Genomic DNA, 21075 nt, shown 5'->3' with positions numbered 1-21075 from the left:
AAAAAAATTGAGGATATTTTTGTCATTTTATACTTATTTAATAGTGTTTTGTTTTTAATGACGAATTAAAATAATTGATGGTAGACAAACTCATTGATTTCAAGTTGCAAGTACAAAGTAAAAGTTAGGACAACCTTTCTCTGATGTTGGACTCTATTGTTCAACACTAACTTCCCAAATTTTTGGTAGGCTTATTGTGTATTTAGTGGAAAACGTCTGGTTTTCCAACCCAAGAAGTATAATCTGATTTTTGAGACAGGGAAGGGAAAGAAGAAGAAGAAGAAGATGGGATCGGAGCGTGAAGCTGCAATCCCCGAATGGGCGTCAGAGCCTTGCATCATGGGCATCGATGAAGCTGGCCGTGGCCCTGTTTTAGGTCTCTACTCTACTTTCTTCCACTTTCTTCTATACATATTTCATTGATAAATTTCCTCCACTAAAAACAATGTCAACAGGTCCAATGGTGTACGGTTGCTTGTACTGTGCTCGCTCGTATCAGAATACTCTCTCCTCTTTGAACTTCGCAGGTTTAGCCTCTTCCTCCTTTTCTTACTTTTTTAATTTAGATTTAATCTGTTTCTGGTTTTTTTTTTAATTTCATTTTTCCCAGCTTGGGATATGTTTATTTTTGTTATTTTTGTTTAATTGATATAAATTGTTAGTCCTTTCAGAAAACAAACACTGCTATATGTTAACCGTTTAGCTTATAGACTTCCACACAAAGCAAGCAAAGAAATCAAGGTGGTTCTACTTCATTGCTTATGAACTCATGAGATTCTTGTCGATTTATGGATATTAGTTGAAGTCAACTTGAACTTGGTGGACTTACGTTCACGCCGGACCCTAGTCTAAGATATAGAGCAAAATGCAGTTGGGATGCCCTAGGATCAATTAATTGACCTTTTCATCTACACAGTTCTACTTAGTGTTTTCAACCATGTTTACCCTAATTAGGTATTTTGGAGTGAATATCACTTTCCCTGGAAATTCTAAGCTCATTGTGTTCGAATATTGCATCAGAAGTCATATCTCTCCCTGTGTTTTTTAGTCCCGTTTTGCTTCCTGCAGATTCAAAGACATTGAAGGAAGAGAAGAGGGAGGAATTGTTTGAGAATTTAAAGGCTGATGAATCCATTGGGTGGGCTGTTGATGTCATAGATCCAAGGGAACTTTCGGCCAAAATGCTAAAGAAGTTAGTACTGACATGGATACTTTTTCCTATGTCAATCACAGGCCAGTGTTTTCTTATCTGACTTCTTTGGTTTGTTTTGAGACAGAAGTAAGATAAACCTTAATGAAATATCACATGACTCCGCCATGGGACTTGTCACAAAGGTCCTAAACATGGGAGTTCTTCTAACTGAGGTAAACTCGTTGTAGCTTAAAGAGATTACTGGTGATATACAGGTGTTTTTATGTATATGCATACCAGTCTCAGATCCCAAATACTTTTGAATTGATTTTACGACACATTATTAATGAACAAAAAAAGAAGACTGCATATTCTTGACTCTGAAACATAAAAATGTTGTGAGATATAGTTTTCTGTTGTAAGCTCCTGGATTATCTGCTGACGGTAAACTTTTATACTATTTGACAGAATCTGTAATAGGATCTTTCATTAGGTTAATCTAAAAGTAAATATATATGGTGAATATTATACAAAACAAAATAAACAAGAAGTACGCAGATTAGTAATTAGAATGAGACAATGAACAAGGTGAAGGCTTTTTTATTGGTAAGTTTTCCTTGTGCATCCTTGTATAAAAGTTACAATCCTTATTTAACCATTCAATTTTCCCCAATCTTATCTAAACTTTTGTCATCTATTTCTTCTTCTATTTTTACTTCAATTCTTTATTGCAAGCTTCTGAAGGGTTTATCCAAAACTTCCTCTCAGTCAAGTAGTTCCTTGGAAATCAAGAGGCTTGACGGAGTAGTCCTTTGGGAATTCAAAGCTAGTGTTGTTAGATTATTCTTGAAAAGTTAGAAACCTAGAAAAGTGGTTGAAAAATTTAAGAATATATGTTTCAGGTTTATGTGGATACAGTGGGTGATGCTGAGAAGTATAGAGCTAAACTGTCTGATAGATTCCCATCTGTCAAGTTTGTGGTTGCGAAGAAGGCTGATAGCCTTTATCCTGTTGTCAGTGGAGCGAGCATAGTTGCAAAAGTAATTACCTTTACCTTGGGTTAACTCTGCTGAAAGTCTCTGGCGGAGGTATTAATTTTAATTTTCATTCAATTGTTCAGGTTACCAGAGACAGAGCGTTGCGTGAGTGGGTGCTCGAGGAAACAGCTGAAGACTTGCATAAAGACTTTGGTTCTGGATATCCTGGAGGTGAGATGTTTATGCTTTATTTATTTTAGTCTCTTTGTAAACATCATTTAATTACTATACTATGAGGAATCTGGTTTCATTTTTACAGATCCGAATACAAAGGCATGGTTGGAACATCACAAGCACTTCGTTTTTGGATTCCCATCATTGGTTCGTTTCAGCTGGGGTACATGCACTCCTTATTTCAAAGACATTGCGGAAGTTTTATGGTTAGTTCCCCTGCATGTTCTCGACAAATTCTTTCCCAAAATTATGTACTAGTTCATTTATGTGAATGTACCTGCTCATTTATAGACTTTTAAAATGTCAGTTGTATAAGTATGGAGTTGACATCGGTCATATTCCAGTGAAACCAAGCTCTGAACATACATATGGTATAAAATCTGTATAGGTCGAAACCAGAATTTCGGATTTTTTGGTGGACATGTTGGTAAAAATTAAAGAAGACGACAAAAATTTGCTTTACATTAGGAATAAATGAAGTTTCTTGAAACAGTAACCGAATCAATTATGCATCAATAAACATGTAAACTTGCTGGTTCACTTGTACATTGTTGGGTTTGAGTGATTTTCAAATCTAAATGGTCTTGGAGTGGAACTGGCTGCTATAATTGATATTAAAAGAGAAACATGTAAACTTTATAATTGATTTGTTCGTGCCTGTATCACTTGGTTATTGTACCGTGAACTTTTAATCAAGCACGTATAAATGCACTTATGCACTTTCTATTTGATTTGTGAACAACCCATTTCCCAATCCTGGACATCTAAATAAAACTAGCAATCCTTGTAGATACAAATTGTCTGGTGAAGTTCTTGTGCATGCTAATTTAGATTGGATTTTGAAATTTTGAATATTTTTTTCATAGGGAATCCGATGAAATGGATGAAGATGGTTCTAGCACTGCTAATGGCAAGCGGCAAATGAAACTAAGTAGTTTTGGTGTTACAACATCCAAGAGAAAGATCGAAGAAATTGAATCAAGTGGTAAAGGGCGCTGCAAATTTTTTCTTGCTCGTAAACTTGAGCAAGTTACTCAATTCTAAGTGAAAGGTTTGACGCTTTACTATTTGTGTTCTTGCTTCCCTCCACTTATTTGTCTTCCTTGATTCAAGTCAGAAAATCATCCAAACTTTCATCGCTGTTATCATGGTAAGAAATGCAAATCAAAAATTTTAACTGAATGAAGAGATTATTTATTTATTTTGAGTGAATGGTGACAAGAATTTGACTGAGTAGTATGATGAAGTTTTTGTTTTTAACAAAATATCTGTATTGAGTCCATTGTATGGCAGTTTTGGAATTAACTTGCAGTGGTGCATTTGCTAAGAATTATTTAGTTCCGTACACTTTGAAGACCATTTGGAAGCCGCCATCACCTAGCATACTTGTGTAAAATGTACTATTGAAAGAAGCATTTCGAGTAATACTTGCATCTTGTCGTGTGCCTTAGATATCATCGACGCGCAAGATGCGCATACCTGAATTAATAACAGAGCGTTGTTTAGGCAATAATTCTTATCACAGTTTTCCCAACGTTTGTGGGAGTGTATCAAGAAGCCATATTACAGTTTCTGCATAATGCCAGCAAGAAACGCCATAATTTCAATTTAGTATTGGAAAGCTATACATAGATGGACAAAAGATGTCCAGGTGGATGCAAACAAGGTGGGTGGTCCAATGCATTTCTTCTTGCTGTTGGCGGCACCATAGTGGCTGTTATGGTGGCGATTACTCGCTCAACTTGCTGTGTTACAGGTATAAACGTTGAACCTTAGTGTGTATGGAGATCTGGACCTGCTGTTATTTCCATTCTCCTCAAAACCAATTGATCCACCAGCATTTGCAGTTCCATGACTGCATCCATGTTCGAATTTGCTGCTGAGTGCTATTCTGCTCTATATTTTCACTATCATCATCACTACCATTGCTGTCATGCACATTTGCACCTTCATCTGTGATGTATCTTTCGTCATTACCTAGTACTGAAACTTGTCCAACAAAATAGACAAGTGAGTCTTAGTTATTTGGTATGGTATAAGTCATAGAATCTTCGATGCCTAAGATTTAGAGGATGAATGAGAATTCATAATTAAGGTTTCGTGGCTTAGGAACAGTTTAACTCTCAAATGGTTAAAGGTGAACTTTTTGGGTGAGTTATATGAATTGTTATCCCTCCTGTTAAGTGAATTGCAGTGGGTTTTAACTTTGAAGTCACCTATGAAGCTATGAATTCCAATGTATTAAAAGGCGAAGGCGTATGCGAGGTGTTTTGTGGATAGCCTCGCCTAGGCGTGAGGCGAAGCCTTACTGGACCTTAAATAATAGGGAACTGTTGAGAAAAACAAGAAAAATAGGGGACTCTTGCGGGTTTTAAAAATAAAAGAAAAACAAACTTGGCCAAAACGACGTCGTATTGGGCCAAGTCATTTATAAAAAAATAAAAATAAAGAATTCCTCTTCTTCTTTGCGGTCATCTTCCTTGTGAAGACACCGCACACCCTGCAACCCTAAACAGAGCTATTGACTTCAATTTCGGGTCGTTGATGGATCTAGGAACGCCCACCAATTGTCTTTAGGCACGCCTTAATCGCCTAAGCTTGCCTTGACCGCACTTGGGTGAGTTTTCACCTACTCCCATTGGGCAGAGGCGTTATCATCCCTGCCCCGCCTCCAAAGCCGCCTAGGCACGCCTCGTGGCACGTCTTTTAAAACATTGATGAATTCATAATTTGACCCCTTTTTGCCATGCAAACTTAGAATTTAACTTGGCTAAAAGGGAGCGATCTAGGAATTTAGCACTTCAAAGATAAGGATAAGTGAAAACCAATTTCAATATTTGTCCACGACATTAGTTAATTAATGATGTCATCACTTTTTTTTTTTGTTAATGGCTCACTTAACGTTGGTGATCTAATAGATATTCAATTTTCAGAATGTTAAGTAGTTGTTTGAAATGTTTTAAAATGTTGAGGCCAACTTAAAAATAAGGACAAAAAAAAAAAGAGGCGGTGATATTTTCTTTAATAAGTTGAATTTTGGTAACATTTTTGTATATACGAGGAGGTCAATTGTTTATACATGATATGGTGACACTTTATGTATAAACAATTGACTTGTGTATAAACAATTAACCTAACTATTTATAAATTGTCATGCCAGCAAATTTCAACTTATTTATGAAAGTGTCACCGCCTCCCAAACTTCATTTTATTTATGAAAATGCTACTGTCATTTTTTTACTTATTATTAATCAATTTTCATCAAGTGATTTTTATTGATTTTTTTTAATCATAAGGGGTTTTCATTAAAGTTCATTTTTATAAAATAACGATACATTTACACTAAAAGTGAATGATTTAGTCTAAACCACAATAAGTGATACATAATAATTTGATTTGTAACCTGCAATCCATGAGATTCAAACTTACGGACCATAATACCACCGGGTGGCAACTTCCATCTGCATTATTAACTTCATCAAAGAAGCTTTGTACACAATCCAGCAGCCCACCCAACCCAAAAAGCCGAAAAGAAGAAACAGAAACTTTACAATAAGCTGGCAAGCAAGCTGAAGCTGCTGCCGGATTTGTCTAATCAAATTCATCAAATATGCAATGAAACAATTTTTATTTCCAAAATATTGCAAATTTGGTCCAACTACTGCCGGAAGCTGCAAACGTTTCTTACGTTTTTCTTCTTCTTCATTGCCTTCCCACCCAAGGCACTTGGCCTCTCTCTTGCTCAAAAACCCAGCAAGCCGCTCAGCCACCCAGCAAATCCACTCTCACTTTCTCTCCTCCGGCTTATTCCTTTGTCACAATTTCACCTCCGCTTTTCTCCTCCTCATCAACACTCTCCTCCGCTGCTATTCCTCCGGCCACTTCCCTCACGAAGCTTTCGCCTTCTACAAACATGTCCGGCAGTATTCTCATTCCTTTGACTCCTTCACTTACTTCTTCCTTCTCCACGCCTCCATTGCCTTAAACTCCGTAATCCCAGGTGTCCAAATCCATGCCCTGACTCACAAACTAGGTTTTCATTTCCATGTCTACGTCCAAACTGCTCTGATTAATATGTATGTTGCTTGTGGCTCTTTGGTACTTGCTCTCAATGTGTTTGATGAAATGCCGCACAGGAATTCTGTCACTTGGAATGTCATGATAACTGGTTTGGCCAAATGGGGTGAGCTTAAATTGGCTCGGTCTATGTTTGATCAGATGCCGGAGCCTACTGTTGTGTCCTGTACTGCTATTATTGATGTGTACTCGCGGATGAATCAGCCCCAGGAGGCTGTGGCTTTGTTTCGGAGAATGGTTGTTGAAGATCTTATTGTACCCACCGGAATTACGCTTCTGGCCATATTCCCAGCGGTTTCTGTTCTTGGGGATCTTAAGATTTGCCAATCACTTCATGCTTATGGTGAGAAGAGAGGGTTTAATGCATCTGACATACGTGTCGCAAATTCCCTTTTGGACTCCTATGCAAAGTGTGGCTGTATAGAGAGTGCATCAAGATTTTTTGAGGAGATACCTGCCCAAAGGAAGAATTTGGTGTCATGGACGTCCATAATATCCGGTTTTGCAATGCACGGAATGGGGAAAGAAGCTGTTGGGAATTTTTTAAGTATGGAGAAAGTTGGTTTTAAACCAAATCGAGTGACATTCTTGAGTATTTTCAATGCTTGCAGTCATGGAGGATTAATAGATGAGGGGCTGAACTTCTTTGGGAAGATGATCAACGGGTATGAAATTGCAGTGGATATCAAACACTATGGGTGTTTAATAGATATGCTAGGGAGGGCAGGAAGATTAGAAGAAGCAGAAAAAATGGCTTTGGAGATTCCTTGCAATATTGTTAATGTTGTGATTTGGAGGACGCTTTTGGGTGCTTGTAGCTTTCATGGTAATGTGGAGATGGGCGAGAGGGTGACGGAAAGGGTACTGGAGATGGAGAGAGGATATGGAGGGGACTACGTGCTTATGTCCAACATCTTAGCTGGTGTTGGAAGGTATAGTGATGCCGAGAGAATGAGAAGCTTGCTAGATGAGAGGAACGCCTTCAAACTTCCAGGGCATAGTTTGGTCTAACTGGTGTTGAAGATGCACAACCAGGGTTGAGAGAGATTATAAATGCTATGATAGCTCCTGCCACTGTTCGTGCTTCCTCGGAGATATCTTGTTTTGTATGGAGCTCATGTCGCTGCCCGTGGTCTTTCCTTCCACTCTCGTTTCAAAATGGCCAGCCATACTTGCCATCGAACACTACAATCTAGGGCTACCTGTGAGATGGTGGGTATTATTAATGTCTCATTTCCCCTCCCCGACTTCAAATTCTAACAAAATCAAGGAAATATCATATTTGTTTATTACTAAACCATGATGCCTCAAACTCCACTCTCTCTAGAAAGGGCTCTTTTGAAGACATTGTAGGTAATATGAACTAATGAAAGGGTGATGCCAAGGAGATCACATTTTGTAAACCACATTCGAACCATCTCTCTAATAGAGAGAGTTTGATAGTCGGTCCCACCGCTATTAGAGAGATGGCTTACACGTGGTATACAAAATGTGATCTCCCTAGAATTTTCCTTGATGAAAAAATGGCCTGCCAAATAGATGCTCAATACCTAAGTTGATATGACTGACCAAATCATCATTAATATAAAATGTCTTATTAGGAGTTCATCATATGTCGTCCCTAGTTTAAGCCCGTTGTTCTCGTGTTGAGTCAGGTCAGCCTGACGTGTTGTATTTGAGATTTAAATTTATATCATAGCTGATCATGTACATGTTTTTTGGTTCGTACAAGTTGGTGATGTATTGTTCTCGCGTTCAGTCAGACCAGCCTGACGTGTTGTACGTAAAATTTAAATTTATATCGTAGTTGATCATGTACGTGTTTTTTGGTTTGTACAAGTTGGTGATGTGTCATAAGCAAGTAGGTTGCTTTTTCTTTTCATGATCATATTTATAAAGATAAAAAGATTGAATGGTTATCATTCCCAAAGGGTGTGTAAGTATGAGAAAGAAAGAGAGAGTTGTGCAGAAGCGGCAGAGGTGGGGGAGAGAAAGGGACGTCTACGTGCGAGTGATTAGCTTTGAACATGCCGCCCACACCTCTTTTAGAGGGGTGGGCGTGCCTGGTTAGGTCCCGAGCTCGAAGTTTGTCGAGTCAAGTAGGGTGACTCCTCGGAAACGCACTCTCTAGAGAGAGAGCGTTACTATGGACACTGAAGAGTAAAATAGATAGCAACACAGCCCAAAGGTGTGTGAGTATTATTGGACCCATCATAGTCTGAAACATCTTGCTCTGAAAAGAGCTAATTAATTAACAAATCAACAGAGATATAGGCAATAACTAAAGTGAATCACTTCCGGAATCTGAAATAAAAGCATAAACATATTTTGTTGAGAAAGTCAATGATTCTCTATGATACTTTCCCTCATTAGCCTTTAATCAACGTTGATAAGGGAGAATATCATGGGCTGATTACTTATACCAATTAGCTATGTAGTAGGGATCCTTGTAATATATACATGTATTCTTATACAATCAAAGTCATTACATTTGAAGTAAATTTCAGAGCTTCCAATAAGCTAAATTTAAGATATTTGCTACAGAAGCAAAAAAAAATATAAAAAAAAACCTCTGAAGTGATCGTGTTGGGTTGGGTCAGCCCCACGTGTTGTACTTAAAATGTCAATTTGTAAGTGTTTGCAAAGATTGTCTATCGTGCTTGCATTTTGCAAAGATTGTCTATCATGCTTGCATTCGTTAATCTGTGTTTAATTGTATTGCTTTGTTTAAGAGAGAGAGAGAGAGAGAGAGAGAGAGAGAGAGAGAGGTGTGTGCAGAAATCGCATAGGTGGGCAAGGGGAAGATAGAAAGGGATGTGCATCGGAGTGATTAACTTATTGGATTGTCTATCGTGCTTGCATTTTGCAAAGATTGTCTATCATGCTTGCATTCGTTAATCTGTGTTTAATTGTATTGCTTTGTTTAAGAGAGAGAGAGAGAGAGAGAGAGAGAGAGAGAGAGAGGTGTGTGCAGAAATCGCATAGGTGGGCAAGGGGAAGATAGAAAGGGATGTGCATCGGAGTGATTAACTTATTGGAGTTGGTTGAATGTATTTACAGAAATAACCTAATCCCTTTTTTGTAAGGCCCACATAGAAATATGCTACTGAAGTGAGTAAAGCTAAAGCAACTGTAATATTTATATCATTTGTAGCTGCGGCTAACTCTCCATGAGATAACTGTATGATTTTCGAAGGTAAAAGAGCCCATGACTAATTCGAAACAAAAATAAATAGAAACATAGTTCCAATAAAGGAAACCCATGAACCATATTCTTCTCCAATCTAAGTTTTGCTCATGTCCCGAATGAATTCAAGGACATATTCAAAGTGTTCATGCCGCCCACAACACTTTTAGATATGCCTGCATTTGTTAACTGTGTTTATTTATTGCAGTTGTATGAAACAATTCCTTGGTTCATTTCATATTACATTTACACGTGATATTTAAGTAGAATAATCTCAAATTTAATTAGATGATGCTGAAATTTGTGCAATACATGTGGTTGATGATTAGGTTTTGATTGGTTGAAACCATCTTTTAAAATATAAAAATTACTTTTTAATTCACTTGGCGCCATGTGATTGGTGTTGCGGGATTGCACTCGTGTACCACATTAGTGTACTAACAGAACTTTAACGGATTTGGACAGAACGACCGAACTGATGTGTTGGACCAAACTTTTTTGTAAAACATGAAGAATCATTTGTGATAAAAATAAAAAGCCCTAAAAACCTTTTTTCTAAAGATGCTTTAACTAGAAACACTGAATTTTTATTACATCACTTTCTTAAAAAGCACTAGAAGTGCTTCCAAAAGATGACATGGGTACGTATTTCTTCATAAAGCACTTCTATGAAGCACTCTTGGCTTTCCAAAAACAGCCCCAGTTAACCCATAACAAACAACTCACTCATGACCACTAAATAAATTAGACAGTAAACAAAAGAAAGGTTAATAAGAGAACTACCATCTCAAAAGTAGCTGATTATACAAAACCAGCGGTTAAGAGAGGTTAATTACATGGCAGACGAAGTTGTTGAGTATTCGATTCTGCAAAAGTTCACACATACAAGAACAATCAACATTTTGTACACCAACTGGACAACATATGGCTAATAATTGACGATTCCGTGTTGCTTAGCACCTTAACATTTGAAACCTCCGCAGGCAATAAGCCATAGTACGATGATCAGGATAAGGACTCCACCTCCAATCATTAGCTTCATTTGGAGACTCTGCAGCCACATCTTACGTCGCAATTGCCTGCCTTGCCTCTGGAAGCTGTCAGCCTGAATTCAATACAAAACATCCCCAATAGCACGTCAACTATAAATACCTTGTGAGTTCAAATCCGGTTTTAGATTATACAACCAGATTAGGTAAGTGATGGCATGTACCTGGAACTGCAGATTTTCTGTTTTATCAACCAGAAGTTCAATTCTCTCCCCACGATCCAAAACCTGCCACCAAGAGATGGGATTTATCCAATCAACTCAAAATGAACAAAAGTAGTCATTCACGGCTGACTCGCAAATATAAGAAGGTAAAAAAAAAAAAAAAAAGATACTTATTTTCTTTCTACAGAAGCACCAAGGGAAGCAAACCCTCCAATTAGATTTGATTTATAACATTAAGGTATTTGAACGGTAGTGATATTAAAACACCAGACAACAAATATTTCTATCTGCCCTCCCACTCTGTTGTCAGCATTTCAGAATAATTTTAGTTCAGGTGGTCAAGTACAACCCAAACTAGTCTGATTCTACTCATTACAAGACTTGTGTTTCTTGCTTAAATGGATTTGCAAAAATCCCATATGCAATTCAAGGAAGCCCTTAAATCCCATACGCACATTGAAGAACAATAGTTATCAGACTCAAACAGACGGTTATCAAAATTCTAGCAAAACATGGTTGTAAGATCAGAAGCAATTCAAACCACTGATATCCCCCATTTTACCATACCAGACTCCCCAAGACCCATATAACTCCACCTGGCCATAAATCTTTATTCCTTGGTGCATATAGATGAATCTTAAATCATGACCACCCAAAAATAGCACTAGCTATACCCGCATGTTATCTATATTAACCAAGTTTGCATGACTATGGAAATTCCACCCAAGCTGATTGTTCTTCCTCACCCCACAAATGTCTACATTCTCTTTTATATCCTTGTTTGACAATAAAAAACAGACTGAATTTATGCATGATATGTTCTAAAGAACTCCTACCCTTTCTTATAATCGAATTGGAAGAAAAAGTCCTTAGATTTTCTTTATTCAACAGAGGAAATGGGAGAAAGGAGAACCCTTCATCCCAGTAAAAATTTGAAGGTAGCACTGCAGTTAAATAATTATCCCTCTTGTTACCAGAGCAGTGGTGATGATGAAGAACACAAATCTAGTAGGTATAAGACTTTATAATTTACATCTTTCTATTTCTTTGGAGCAGATTCAATGATTGAATAAAATTTCCGAAGCTTTACTTCTCTCTTGGTTTGTGTGATGCAACCTAACCCCTACAGGTGATTCCTAGAAATCTACTGGCATGATGCTAGTAGAACCTATATGTTTACTGTTGTTTTCTCTATTCGTTTTATAAATCTTTGGATGAGTTTTCATTCTAGAAGTCATACTTTCATAAAGACTCATCTAGAACAGATAGCCAGCCTTGCCTTTTGAAAACTAAGGCTTTCCTGCATCAGGTGGAACTACCAAAATTAATGGTATGACTTAAGCCGCACCATCTCAATACGTACTATCAATATCCAACTCTCAAGTCACTACCCCCAAAGAAATGTGGTAAATAAAAACCAACATTTTCTTACAAAACATCCACAAAACAAAAGAGGTGGTGATGCAATTCTCAGCGGAAGTCAATTCAATTGTCACATACTTCTAAAAATTGATGCAATTTATCCAAAAGGAAGAGAATGCAAGCTCCGATACAAGTCCATTGTTAAATCTTTGATGCATACACAAACTTAACTGAAACTAGAAGAATACGGGGAGTTCAATAGAAAGCTGAAAAGAAAAATAGACAAAATCAATGTCTTAAGATTATCTCATGGGCAACCCCTCCAAATTATAAAGCGGAAGCCCAACATACTTTTAAAACAAAAAATTCATAAAAACTCCATTTCAAAACAGCCAAACCCCTAATGGCAAAGTATTGTCAGCAGGTTACCCTCAGAACATGATCAATAAGGTTACGAGTACTAGGGCATCAGGTCAAATTCTATCACAAAGGGCTGTAACTTGTGCTGAAAACACACCATTCTATGCATAAAATAACCATATCTTCATAAAGTTCCTCAGCCACGAGTATATTATATTTTACCTTCTCAATATTGTCCATCATCACACCTTTGACCTCCGTGATTTGGGCCTTCAGTTTGGAAAGCTTACTTATTTCTTCTGGATGCTCCATGCAATATTGCATGTGCTCCTTAAGCCTTGGCCTGTCAAAGAAAAACCCAATATTTAGTTGCCATACTAAATTACATAGAAGATTAATATTTAAACACCAAAAGGAAAATACACACCCAAATTCTCTGTCAAGATTGTATGCAATGTTAAACCGATCTTCAAATAAGTCATCGTCTTCGTCACCATCTGCAAGAGGATGTGGCCCTGCATTCTTAATATCTGGACCATACCGATGCTTGAAATCCTCTTTCACTCGTTCAAGGAACACAAACGGTATAGTCCTCCCCGCAGATTCATCAGCAACAACAAGAAACACTGCAAACCCATTTAGCTGGTTAGACCGTACATTCCACAAGTAAATCTCAAACAAGCACAATTGCAATTGTTGGAACTTAAGAAAGAATACGTACCAAATCCACTGTCAAGTAGGAAGTTAAAAGTGTGGCCGTCACACGAGTAGGTGTACTTGCTGCTACTGGAAGGTAGCTTCTGTAAGCACTGAACAGCAAGAGTACTAAAGTTTCCGGAGAAGGACGTGTGTTCTGCTAAAACAACACTTCCTTTTGCAACAAAGCTATATATTAATCCTCTGTGACTCATATCTGAGTTATCACTCCAATCGCGCGAAGATACCTAAATGCAGCGTTACCCTAGAGAAATTTGAAAAGTATGAAAAAGAACTATCAAAATGCGCTAAACGAAAATTCGGTATTATACTTCAGTTGGATGGGTTTTCAATGTGCTTGAAACCCACCATCGTCAGTTAACCAATCGCAATCCTTCAATTTTCTCGGCAACCAAACAGAAAAGGAAAAAAGGTCCCAAAGAAATGGGGATTATACGCAAATCACACCGAGAAATAGGGAAGAAGGAGGAACTTACTTGTCAGATTAATGGATGCCGATCTACGCAATCCAAAAGAGTGTGTGTGTGTGTGTGTGTGATGGATTTAAGGGGAAGTTGCTTCGTCGGAAAGTTGAAGACCTGGAAATAGAATATTTGGTAAAATCGGAAGTCAGTTGGGCGTGTGCTTTAACTAAAGGCGACGTGGTACACCTCTCTGCTTTCTAAATTGGTTTTACTCGAATACGGATATTTTTTATCGTACGTTATGTAATTAAAAAAAAAAATTAAAATATATTTATTTAAAATTAAGTACAAATAGTATCTGATAAAAAATAATCGCACAATATATAATAAACGGACACAATTTACAGATTCCTAGGATCCTCACCAAAATGATCCGGAGAGGACCATGTTGGGTTTTACTCAACTAGATCACCACCACGTCTTTTCCATCAAAAGATTGAACTCAAATTTTATTTTTACCCCTTAAATGACTTAGTGGTGAAATTGACGGTTAACAAATGAAATACAAAAATCATGATTGTAAAATGCAAATATTTAAACCTCGTGGCTCATCTTGTAAATTATTCCAAACATTGTAGCATAAAATGCAAAAATTTAAACCTTGTGGCTCATTTTGCAAATTATTCCAAACCTTATGGCATAAAATGTAGTTAACTCTTCATTTTAATTTCTACAAAAAAATGGTAATCATGTTGACAACACGTGCTTGAACACTATTGTTGCTTGTTAACTCAGGGTCTCTTTGCTATCCATTTTAGTTTTAACTTCAGATTTTTCTTTTTTTTTAACTAACGAAATGAGGACACGCATATGTTTTAGTCCGCATGCCCGTAATTTATTGGCTCGTACTTATGCCATGTAGGTTGTTCTCAGGACGTAGAGTCTGAAGAACATAAAATTACACATGAAATATGCACTAGTTTCTGGGAAAATGAGTTACAAATTTTTACAAGTACATCATTATTGCGGTCTGCACTGGAACAACAAACAAATCCACTCCAACCCCAAATGCTTTCTTTCGGAATAGTTCATGTTTGTTCAGCGGCTGCCAGAGTTAACACCAACTACACAGGGAGCTCCGCCTCTGGTTTCCTTGACATAGGAAACATAGTCATTATGGTCCATCGTGCATAGGGAGCTCTGGTAGCGGGTCAACCGTATACGGTTCCGAAGCGACTCAGTGATGTTCCCATTGTAACCAGATTTCCGCATCAATGAGTCAATTGCTTCAGTTTTTGTCCAACCTGAAACCAAATCAGACCAGACTAAGAACCAAAACAGTACCAAACACAAATCGGCTCAGAAATTTTGGTTTATTGGTGAATAACAGCACACATATCGCATTGCGTTCCTTAATTTTCATTAGAAACCTAGCTGCAATTGGATCCTTATCTTCAAACTGAAATTATTGAAGGAACCGTCTGCAAAGCACAATTTCAAAAATAATCCACCTGACTTCTGTTACAATGGATGAGCGGTAACAGAAATCATGAAAGCGTACATTAAAACCTGGGAATAGGTAACCCTGTGTCCGCTAAATTTACGACTCAATCCATCGGGCTGAAACCTTGTCTATGAAGGATAGGGTCTTTTTAGTTCAGTACTAAAAACTTTGCTCATAAAAGATAAGGTTGCTTCAGTTTTGGGCACTATAGCAGACGTAGAAGACGTAGAAGAATTGTTCAAGTTAGGTACCAAAGGTAGAAGAGGGAATCAGTTTGGACCACGACGTCGTTCAAACCTTCAAACAGTAACGGTTGCAAAACTATACTATCATTTTTTAACAAACCTAATTTTTATGACTGCATGACATCCATACAACTGTGTCTGAGCAGTAGTAACAGCTTAGTCCAGTTGTTTTTCTAATGTTTTGAATCTGATTGTGGCTTAGGTTTCAAATTTAGTTTCTAGGCTTTAAAGTTCAAAGTACTCAAACCCAAATCCTATGCCCTAAATCCTTATATATCTTAAACTTCAACGAGACTAAAGCAGTGACACCAATGTGTGGCTGAGGTGACGTTACAACATAAAACTATATAAAAAGAATAATCTATATGAACCCATTCGAACCGTAATTTTGGAAAGCCTTGCCCAACTATTCAAACAGATGAAAAACAAAAATTCCCACTCTCCTGGATGATTTTTTGCCCCCAACTAACTTTACCTCATTTTCCCTGTACCTCATCTTACAAATATGTAAACAGCTGCTGATACAAAAATCTATAAAAGAAACTGGTTCGGTTCGTTCCATGAAAAGTGGCACTACGACCACCTGTTCAATTAGCAAAACAGAACGTAAATAAGTAACAAACTATGAACATAAGAAACTTAGCTAGTAGTTCGCCCACTCAAAGGACCTTTGTCAAAATGCAGGACGACAATGAACCGTGCTAAATTTCCAATTGGGTAAAGCTCCCTATATTTTTTTTAATGTTTTAGTCTTTTTTTTTTTTTTTTTTGTAAAATTTAACCACTCTCCTTCCTTGTCATTTCCCAACTATTCCCTTCCCCGCCTTTTATAGCTGGGCATAGTAATGCCATGGAAAGTGGTATGTTTCTGTTTCAGGGGCCTCAAAATCGACTCTTATGAACCCATTTGAGGGGCCCATCACATGCGACTGTCTTATGACCAAGGCAACATATGCTTTTTTCTAGTTTAAAAATAAATAAATAAATGTGGAAAATCATGAGATATAATTGTAAATATATTAACAAAACAGAATTTGGAGAACTGAGCAAAGAAAAAAAGATCACATTTTCCAATTCTAATTTTATTTCAAAGGTCGGCGTAAAATTTGCACCACCAGAATTTTCAAAGATACTACTATGAATTCTTTTGCTCATAAATTTCAAAAAGTCGTATTTTTAGAAAGTAATGAGTGGAAAGAATTACCTTCATGGGCAGCAATCTCAGGCAAGTACGTAGCACTGCGCCTTGTGTTATAGTCAGGATCAGTAAACTCAATAATTATACCATGTTTTCCAATCTGCAATAATTATTAATCATGATAAGAGAGCAAACAAAATTTTGGAGATAAATTACAGAGTGAATTATGACCGTACTTCTCATGCATACTGTATCCTATGCCAGAGTATATTACAAACTTAATCTAAACAATGAGACCTACAGTATACCATGCAACATAGCTGATTAAGCCAAAACCATTAAAGATCCTTACAAATATCCCAACGGTGGAAGAACTTGAGCATACCTCCCAATCAAGGTAGTTACTAGCAGTTTCATAATCAGTCAGAATGGAAACTGTGCATTCCAAATAAGGTATTTCCTTAGCCTGTATTGGAGGAAACCTCCGGTCCTTCAAAGCACTACAGAAAATTACAAACAGGAAGAAATGATTAAAAAATATCACAAAGAAAAGAAAAACCCCACATCAGTATAGAAAAATATAAAAAAAATACAGTTCATTATGCAAATGCAGTAGGATGTCTCATGTATTCGATGGTTTGCACAAGATCTGACCTAGCTCACAGCAATAAGCGTTGTTCCAAAGTATATGAAGCATCCAAGGAAGCAACATTGATTAGCATTATGTGACAGCCAAATGTTATTTATTTCCAATCAAGAATCAAGTATTTCATGGAAGATCAAAGCATATTGATTTGATATTACTGGAGTAGGGACTGGGTAGAGTTAAGGAAAATTAATGTGGCAAAGGATCATACAGCAGAGAATGCTTCACATTGTTTGACTAAACAAGTTATAGAAGAAATGTTCAACATTGCATGACTTTATCCAATCCTACTACATTCTGAGGATCGAGTGGAGCACTGTGCATTGAGGCGAGAAACGTCTTGCAAAGGTCAAAGTTCTTCAGCCCTTTCAGGATTGCTTCAAGAAGGTTCAAGGACACCAGTCTTGTCTTGATTTTGATCTCCACCAATCATTCCATCTAATAAAATCCTCATCTCAACATCTTGTACAAAAACCGATCACCAGATTAAAATCCTCATCTCTCTCTGTCTCCTCCTATCCCTTAACGGTTCCCTTTACCTGTTCTTCCTATTTTGCACATCGAGTGGCAGTAAATTGACACCAGTTGTTGATATCTCTTGTGTTTCTTATGTTAAAAAAAGGGCACCAAGTTGGAAATAAATAAGAAACCTTTTAAAAGGTCTGATCTTTAAAGATATACAAAAACCAAAAACCAATCAAACATAAACAAGTTAAGGAATCAAAGACCAAAAGACACGGGTCAAAGGTTAATGACAAATAATAATGAAGACTTGGCAATCCAAAAGATGGGCCCATTCATGCCACATGATGATGATCAGAAGATCTTTTGATAAATAATTACAAGATTTGTTATAACACCTGTTTAGGGCGTAGTCCCTGAAGCCATTAATCAAGCCCCGAGCTTCTAGTGTTCCTATGCATCCACGCAAACGAGGCTCAGCACCATTCATCACTTTCTTCCAAGTAACAAACAATGGACTGAGACCAAAGCATTGTTAATATCAGATGAGAACATTGAAAGAATCAATGTACTGCTTCTTAAGCCATAAAGCAATCCATAAACACACACACTCTCACATATGGGTGTGTGTATGTGTTGTGTGTACCAGTTACGCTGCAGATCACCCACTCTTACGACTGATATGCAAGTCCACAAGTTAGGTTCCCAACTTAACACACACACACACACACACACACACACACTAACATACATATATATATATGTGTGTATATATATATATATATGTATATATATTCTATTAGCAGAAGGAAACATGATATTAATATTGCCGCCTATTTATCACTCATAACCCAAATGACAAAGGGTAATATAAAAGAGCACATGCCACATAATTGGAGACGATGCAATATTTAAACTAAAAGCAAATAAATCTCAAACCAAGTATTGATAAAAGAAACTGCAAGACGTATAGCCTACGTGGTACATACACCTCTTTTCTAAAGAGAAGGTGTCAAGTTCAAATCTCCCATTCCTCATAACCGGTACGAGAAAATGATCGGATCTATCCTTGTGTCTGGTTCAAAAAAAAAAGACATAAAAAGAACAAGGGGGAAAATAATTATAGGAGTCCCTTTCTCCTAAACACCATGGTCCAAGAACATTGTGATCACCCACCGTTCCACCTGAATCCAATGATAGGTAGTCAATTAACTTTTGTTGTTGTACTTTTTCCTCCACCATTGGATTAAGATCAAAAGTGAGTGACTGCAATTTCCTTGGACCATGGAGTCTAAGAGAACGGGACTGATAGCTATAGACACAACAGAAACTCAAACGGCGCTCTCGCTTTTGCAAATGACTGCACTTTATTTTTCAAATAACAATACTACAAAAACAGGAACGATTCACTCAACAAGTTGATTCTCATAGCCAGTCAAAAAGCCAATGCTAGAAGCTAAGCCAGCACTCCGATCAGGCTACAATAAAGGGCCTCCACCTCCTCGTGCATTTTCGAAACAGAGTAACTAATCTGAATGGACTTCAATCAAGTATAAAACTAATCATATATCCTATCCCCTCTTGCCTAGTGCTGATTTCAGAAAACATGGGATCGATACACGACCTTCCAACACCACACTCATAACTTGCTCACCGAAGACAACCGTACATGGCTGAGCTAATATACTTTGGGAAAATTCAGCAATGGCGTGACAAAATCATCTTAATCTAAGCAAGCCACTGAGACCGGTTCTATAATTATGTATAAATTTTTTTAAAAAAAAAAGTTATAAATTTGTAGTTCACACTTCACAGTAGAAGAAAAATAAAACAGAATTAAAGTAAAATGCCATCGAAAAAATGAAGCCAGAAACCGTCCTCCCAGTAGATGCAATCTCAACAATCTTCAGCAAAAAGTAAAACCATGGCATTAGATTTTTCCTAAAAAATTAAATATAATAAAATTGAAACAAGCATGTGTGTGTGTGTACATTTATATATATATATATATAGAGAGAGAGAGAGAGAGAGAGAGAGAGAGAGAAGAGAGAGAGAGAGAGAGAGAGAGAGTACTGCTGGCCGTCGTCGAAAGCAGGGGGAGGAGGTTGGTCGGTGGTGTAGTGAGCGAGGAGAGTATCGAAGCAGTAAGCCACCATGTCCTTGTTCGCCGACACCATTTTTTGTTTATTATACAATTGCAATTGGTATAAATGATCGGTTGCTTCGTATTTGATTTGATCCCTGAAATTAGGGTTTTACAGAACGAAAGAATGGAAGTATAAAAACCAAACTTGTTTGGTCCCAGAAAACCAGAAATAATTGAAACAGAGAAGAAAGCAGGAAAAACAGAAAGGAAAAAGTAGAAAAATTTGCTTTGCTCGAGGAAAAATCCTCCCAAGTCAGCCACCAAAAAATACAAATATTCGCACCGACTATCGCACGTCATTTTCTTACAATTTTTTTATTTTGAGTTATTATACAAAATGATCTTGAGATTTACATGATCAATAGAAATGGTTATTGAGATTGAAAATCAATAGAAATGGTTTCTGATATTGTCCACCATCCATGATTTTGGTCATTCTGTTAAAAACTCTTTGGGTAATTTTCAAAGCTTCGTAACTCAATCGATTCTTAAACAAAGTCGACCCATAATATATCAAAATGAAGATAATAAAGTGTAGAACAAGATTATACCTATTTGGAAGCCCAATGATTGCCGGAGATGGCCGGAAAATAGCATCAAAGGTGACTGATCCGCGGAAAAAGTAGAAAACTAGCTAGAAACTGGGTAAATTTTAAACGTTCATAACTTATTCAACACTTCTCGACGAAATGACGATAATGGTATCTTTCTTTACTGCTAACTCCCCGTGGTTTGGCAGGAAAACTGCTCGAAAATGGTTAGCCACTTTCAAGCCATTGTCCAACCAAAACACGGCGAGTTAGCCTTCGAAAAAGGTACTATTCTCTTCGTCTCGTCAAGAAGTATTATTTTCGTTTTTGAATCACTCGATTTGGTTAAGTATTGAAGAAATTATGAATGTTTAAAGTTTACCCAGTTTCCGACGAGTTTTCCAATTTTCCTACGGACCAGTCACCTTTCAGGCTATTTTCCGGCCATCTCCGGCAACCATTGTGATTCCCAATAGGTATAATCTTATTCTACACTTTCCTATCTTCATTTTGATATATTATGGGTCGAATTTGGTTAAGAAACGATTGAGTTATAAAGCTTTGAAAATTGCCCGAAATCAATTTTAAATGAATGACCAAAATCATGAATGGTGGACAATCTCAGGGATCATTTCTATTGATTTTCAATCTCAAGGACCATTTCTATTGATCATGCAAATCTCATAGACCATTTTATATAATAATCCTTTTTATTTTTAACCGTTGAAATGGTGCAACTCA

At 37.2% G+C, this 21075-nt stretch overlaps 4 protein-coding genes and 1 pseudogene across 9 annotated transcripts; 2 read left to right on the top strand and 3 right to left on the bottom strand.

The window, feature by feature from the left end:
- Window positions 1-150: 150 nt before the first annotated feature.
- On the top strand, window positions 151-3576 carry LOC137747691 (Polynucleotidyl transferase, ribonuclease H-like superfamily protein). Its single transcript, XM_068487847.2, has 8 exons — window positions 151-376; window positions 456-527; window positions 1069-1192; window positions 1278-1365; window positions 2035-2172; window positions 2253-2340; window positions 2429-2549; window positions 3210-3576. The coding sequence occupies exons 1-8, from the start codon at window positions 286-288 to the stop codon at window positions 3385-3387; spliced, it is 900 nt and encodes a 299-aa protein (XP_068343948.1). The 5' UTR covers window positions 151-285; the 3' UTR covers window positions 3388-3576.
- A 375-nt stretch (window positions 3577-3951) lies between these two features.
- On the bottom strand, window positions 3952-5810 carry LOC148698376 (uncharacterized; annotated as a pseudogene).
- A 6-nt stretch (window positions 5811-5816) lies between these two features.
- LOC137748947 (Pentatricopeptide repeat (PPR) superfamily protein) lies at window positions 5817-7717 on the top strand. The gene has a single exon (XM_068489137.2). It carries the CDS (start codon window positions 5959-5961, stop codon window positions 7429-7431), a length of 1473 nt encoding a protein of 490 aa, XP_068345238.1. The 5' UTR covers window positions 5817-5958; the 3' UTR covers window positions 7432-7717.
- Window positions 7718-10172: 2455 nt separating this feature from the next.
- On the bottom strand, window positions 10173-13937 carry LOC137747629 (vesicle-associated membrane protein 727). Of its 3 annotated transcripts, XM_068487770.2 has the most exons (7): window positions 13736-13881; window positions 13264-13503; window positions 12970-13168; window positions 12765-12885; window positions 10821-10883; window positions 10568-10712; window positions 10173-10473 (listed from the first exon to the last, which is right to left on the bottom strand). In XM_068487770.2, exons 2-6 carry the CDS (start codon window positions 13451-13453, stop codon window positions 10569-10571), a joined length of 717 nt encoding a protein of 238 aa, XP_068343871.1. In that variant the 5' UTR covers window positions 13454-13503; window positions 13736-13881; the 3' UTR covers window positions 10173-10473; window position 10568. The 3 variants fall into 3 exon arrangements, 2 of the variants coding, with proteins under 2 accessions (XP_068343871.1, XP_068343870.1); XR_015954516.1 differs by having other exon boundaries at window positions 10173-10712; window positions 10821-11322; window positions 11486-12885; window positions 13736-13891; XM_068487769.2 differs by having other exon boundaries at window positions 10173-10712; window positions 13736-13937.
- Window positions 13938-14621: 684 nt separating this feature from the next.
- Window positions 14622-20138, bottom strand: LOC137748690 (uncharacterized protein At2g38710). Of its 4 annotated transcripts, none has more exons than XM_068488865.2 (5): window positions 19732-20138; window positions 18057-18176; window positions 16936-17050; window positions 16617-16710; window positions 14622-14967 (listed from the first exon to the last, which is right to left on the bottom strand). In XM_068488865.2, the coding sequence occupies exons 1-5, from the start codon at window positions 19833-19835 to the stop codon at window positions 14762-14764; spliced, it is 639 nt and encodes a 212-aa protein (XP_068344966.1). In that variant the 5' UTR covers window positions 19836-20138; the 3' UTR covers window positions 14622-14761. The 4 variants fall into 4 exon arrangements, with proteins under 4 accessions (XP_068344966.1, XP_068344965.1, XP_088538232.1 ...); XM_068488864.2 differs by having other exon boundaries at window positions 16903-17050; window positions 19732-19980; XM_088682106.1 differs by lacking the exon at window positions 18057-18176 and having other exon boundaries at window positions 16903-17050; window positions 19732-19980.
- Between the last annotated feature and the right edge of the window lie 937 nt (window positions 20139-21075).

Source organism: Pyrus communis, chromosome 2, assembly GCF_041283825.1.
Source record: "Pyrus communis isolate YQ-2024b chromosome 2, ASM4128382v1, whole genome shotgun sequence".
NCBI lineage: Eukaryota > Viridiplantae > Streptophyta > Magnoliopsida > Rosales > Rosaceae > Pyrus > Pyrus communis.
Note: the sequence above shows the minus strand (reverse complement) of the source record. Positions and strands in the feature narration are given on the sequence as shown.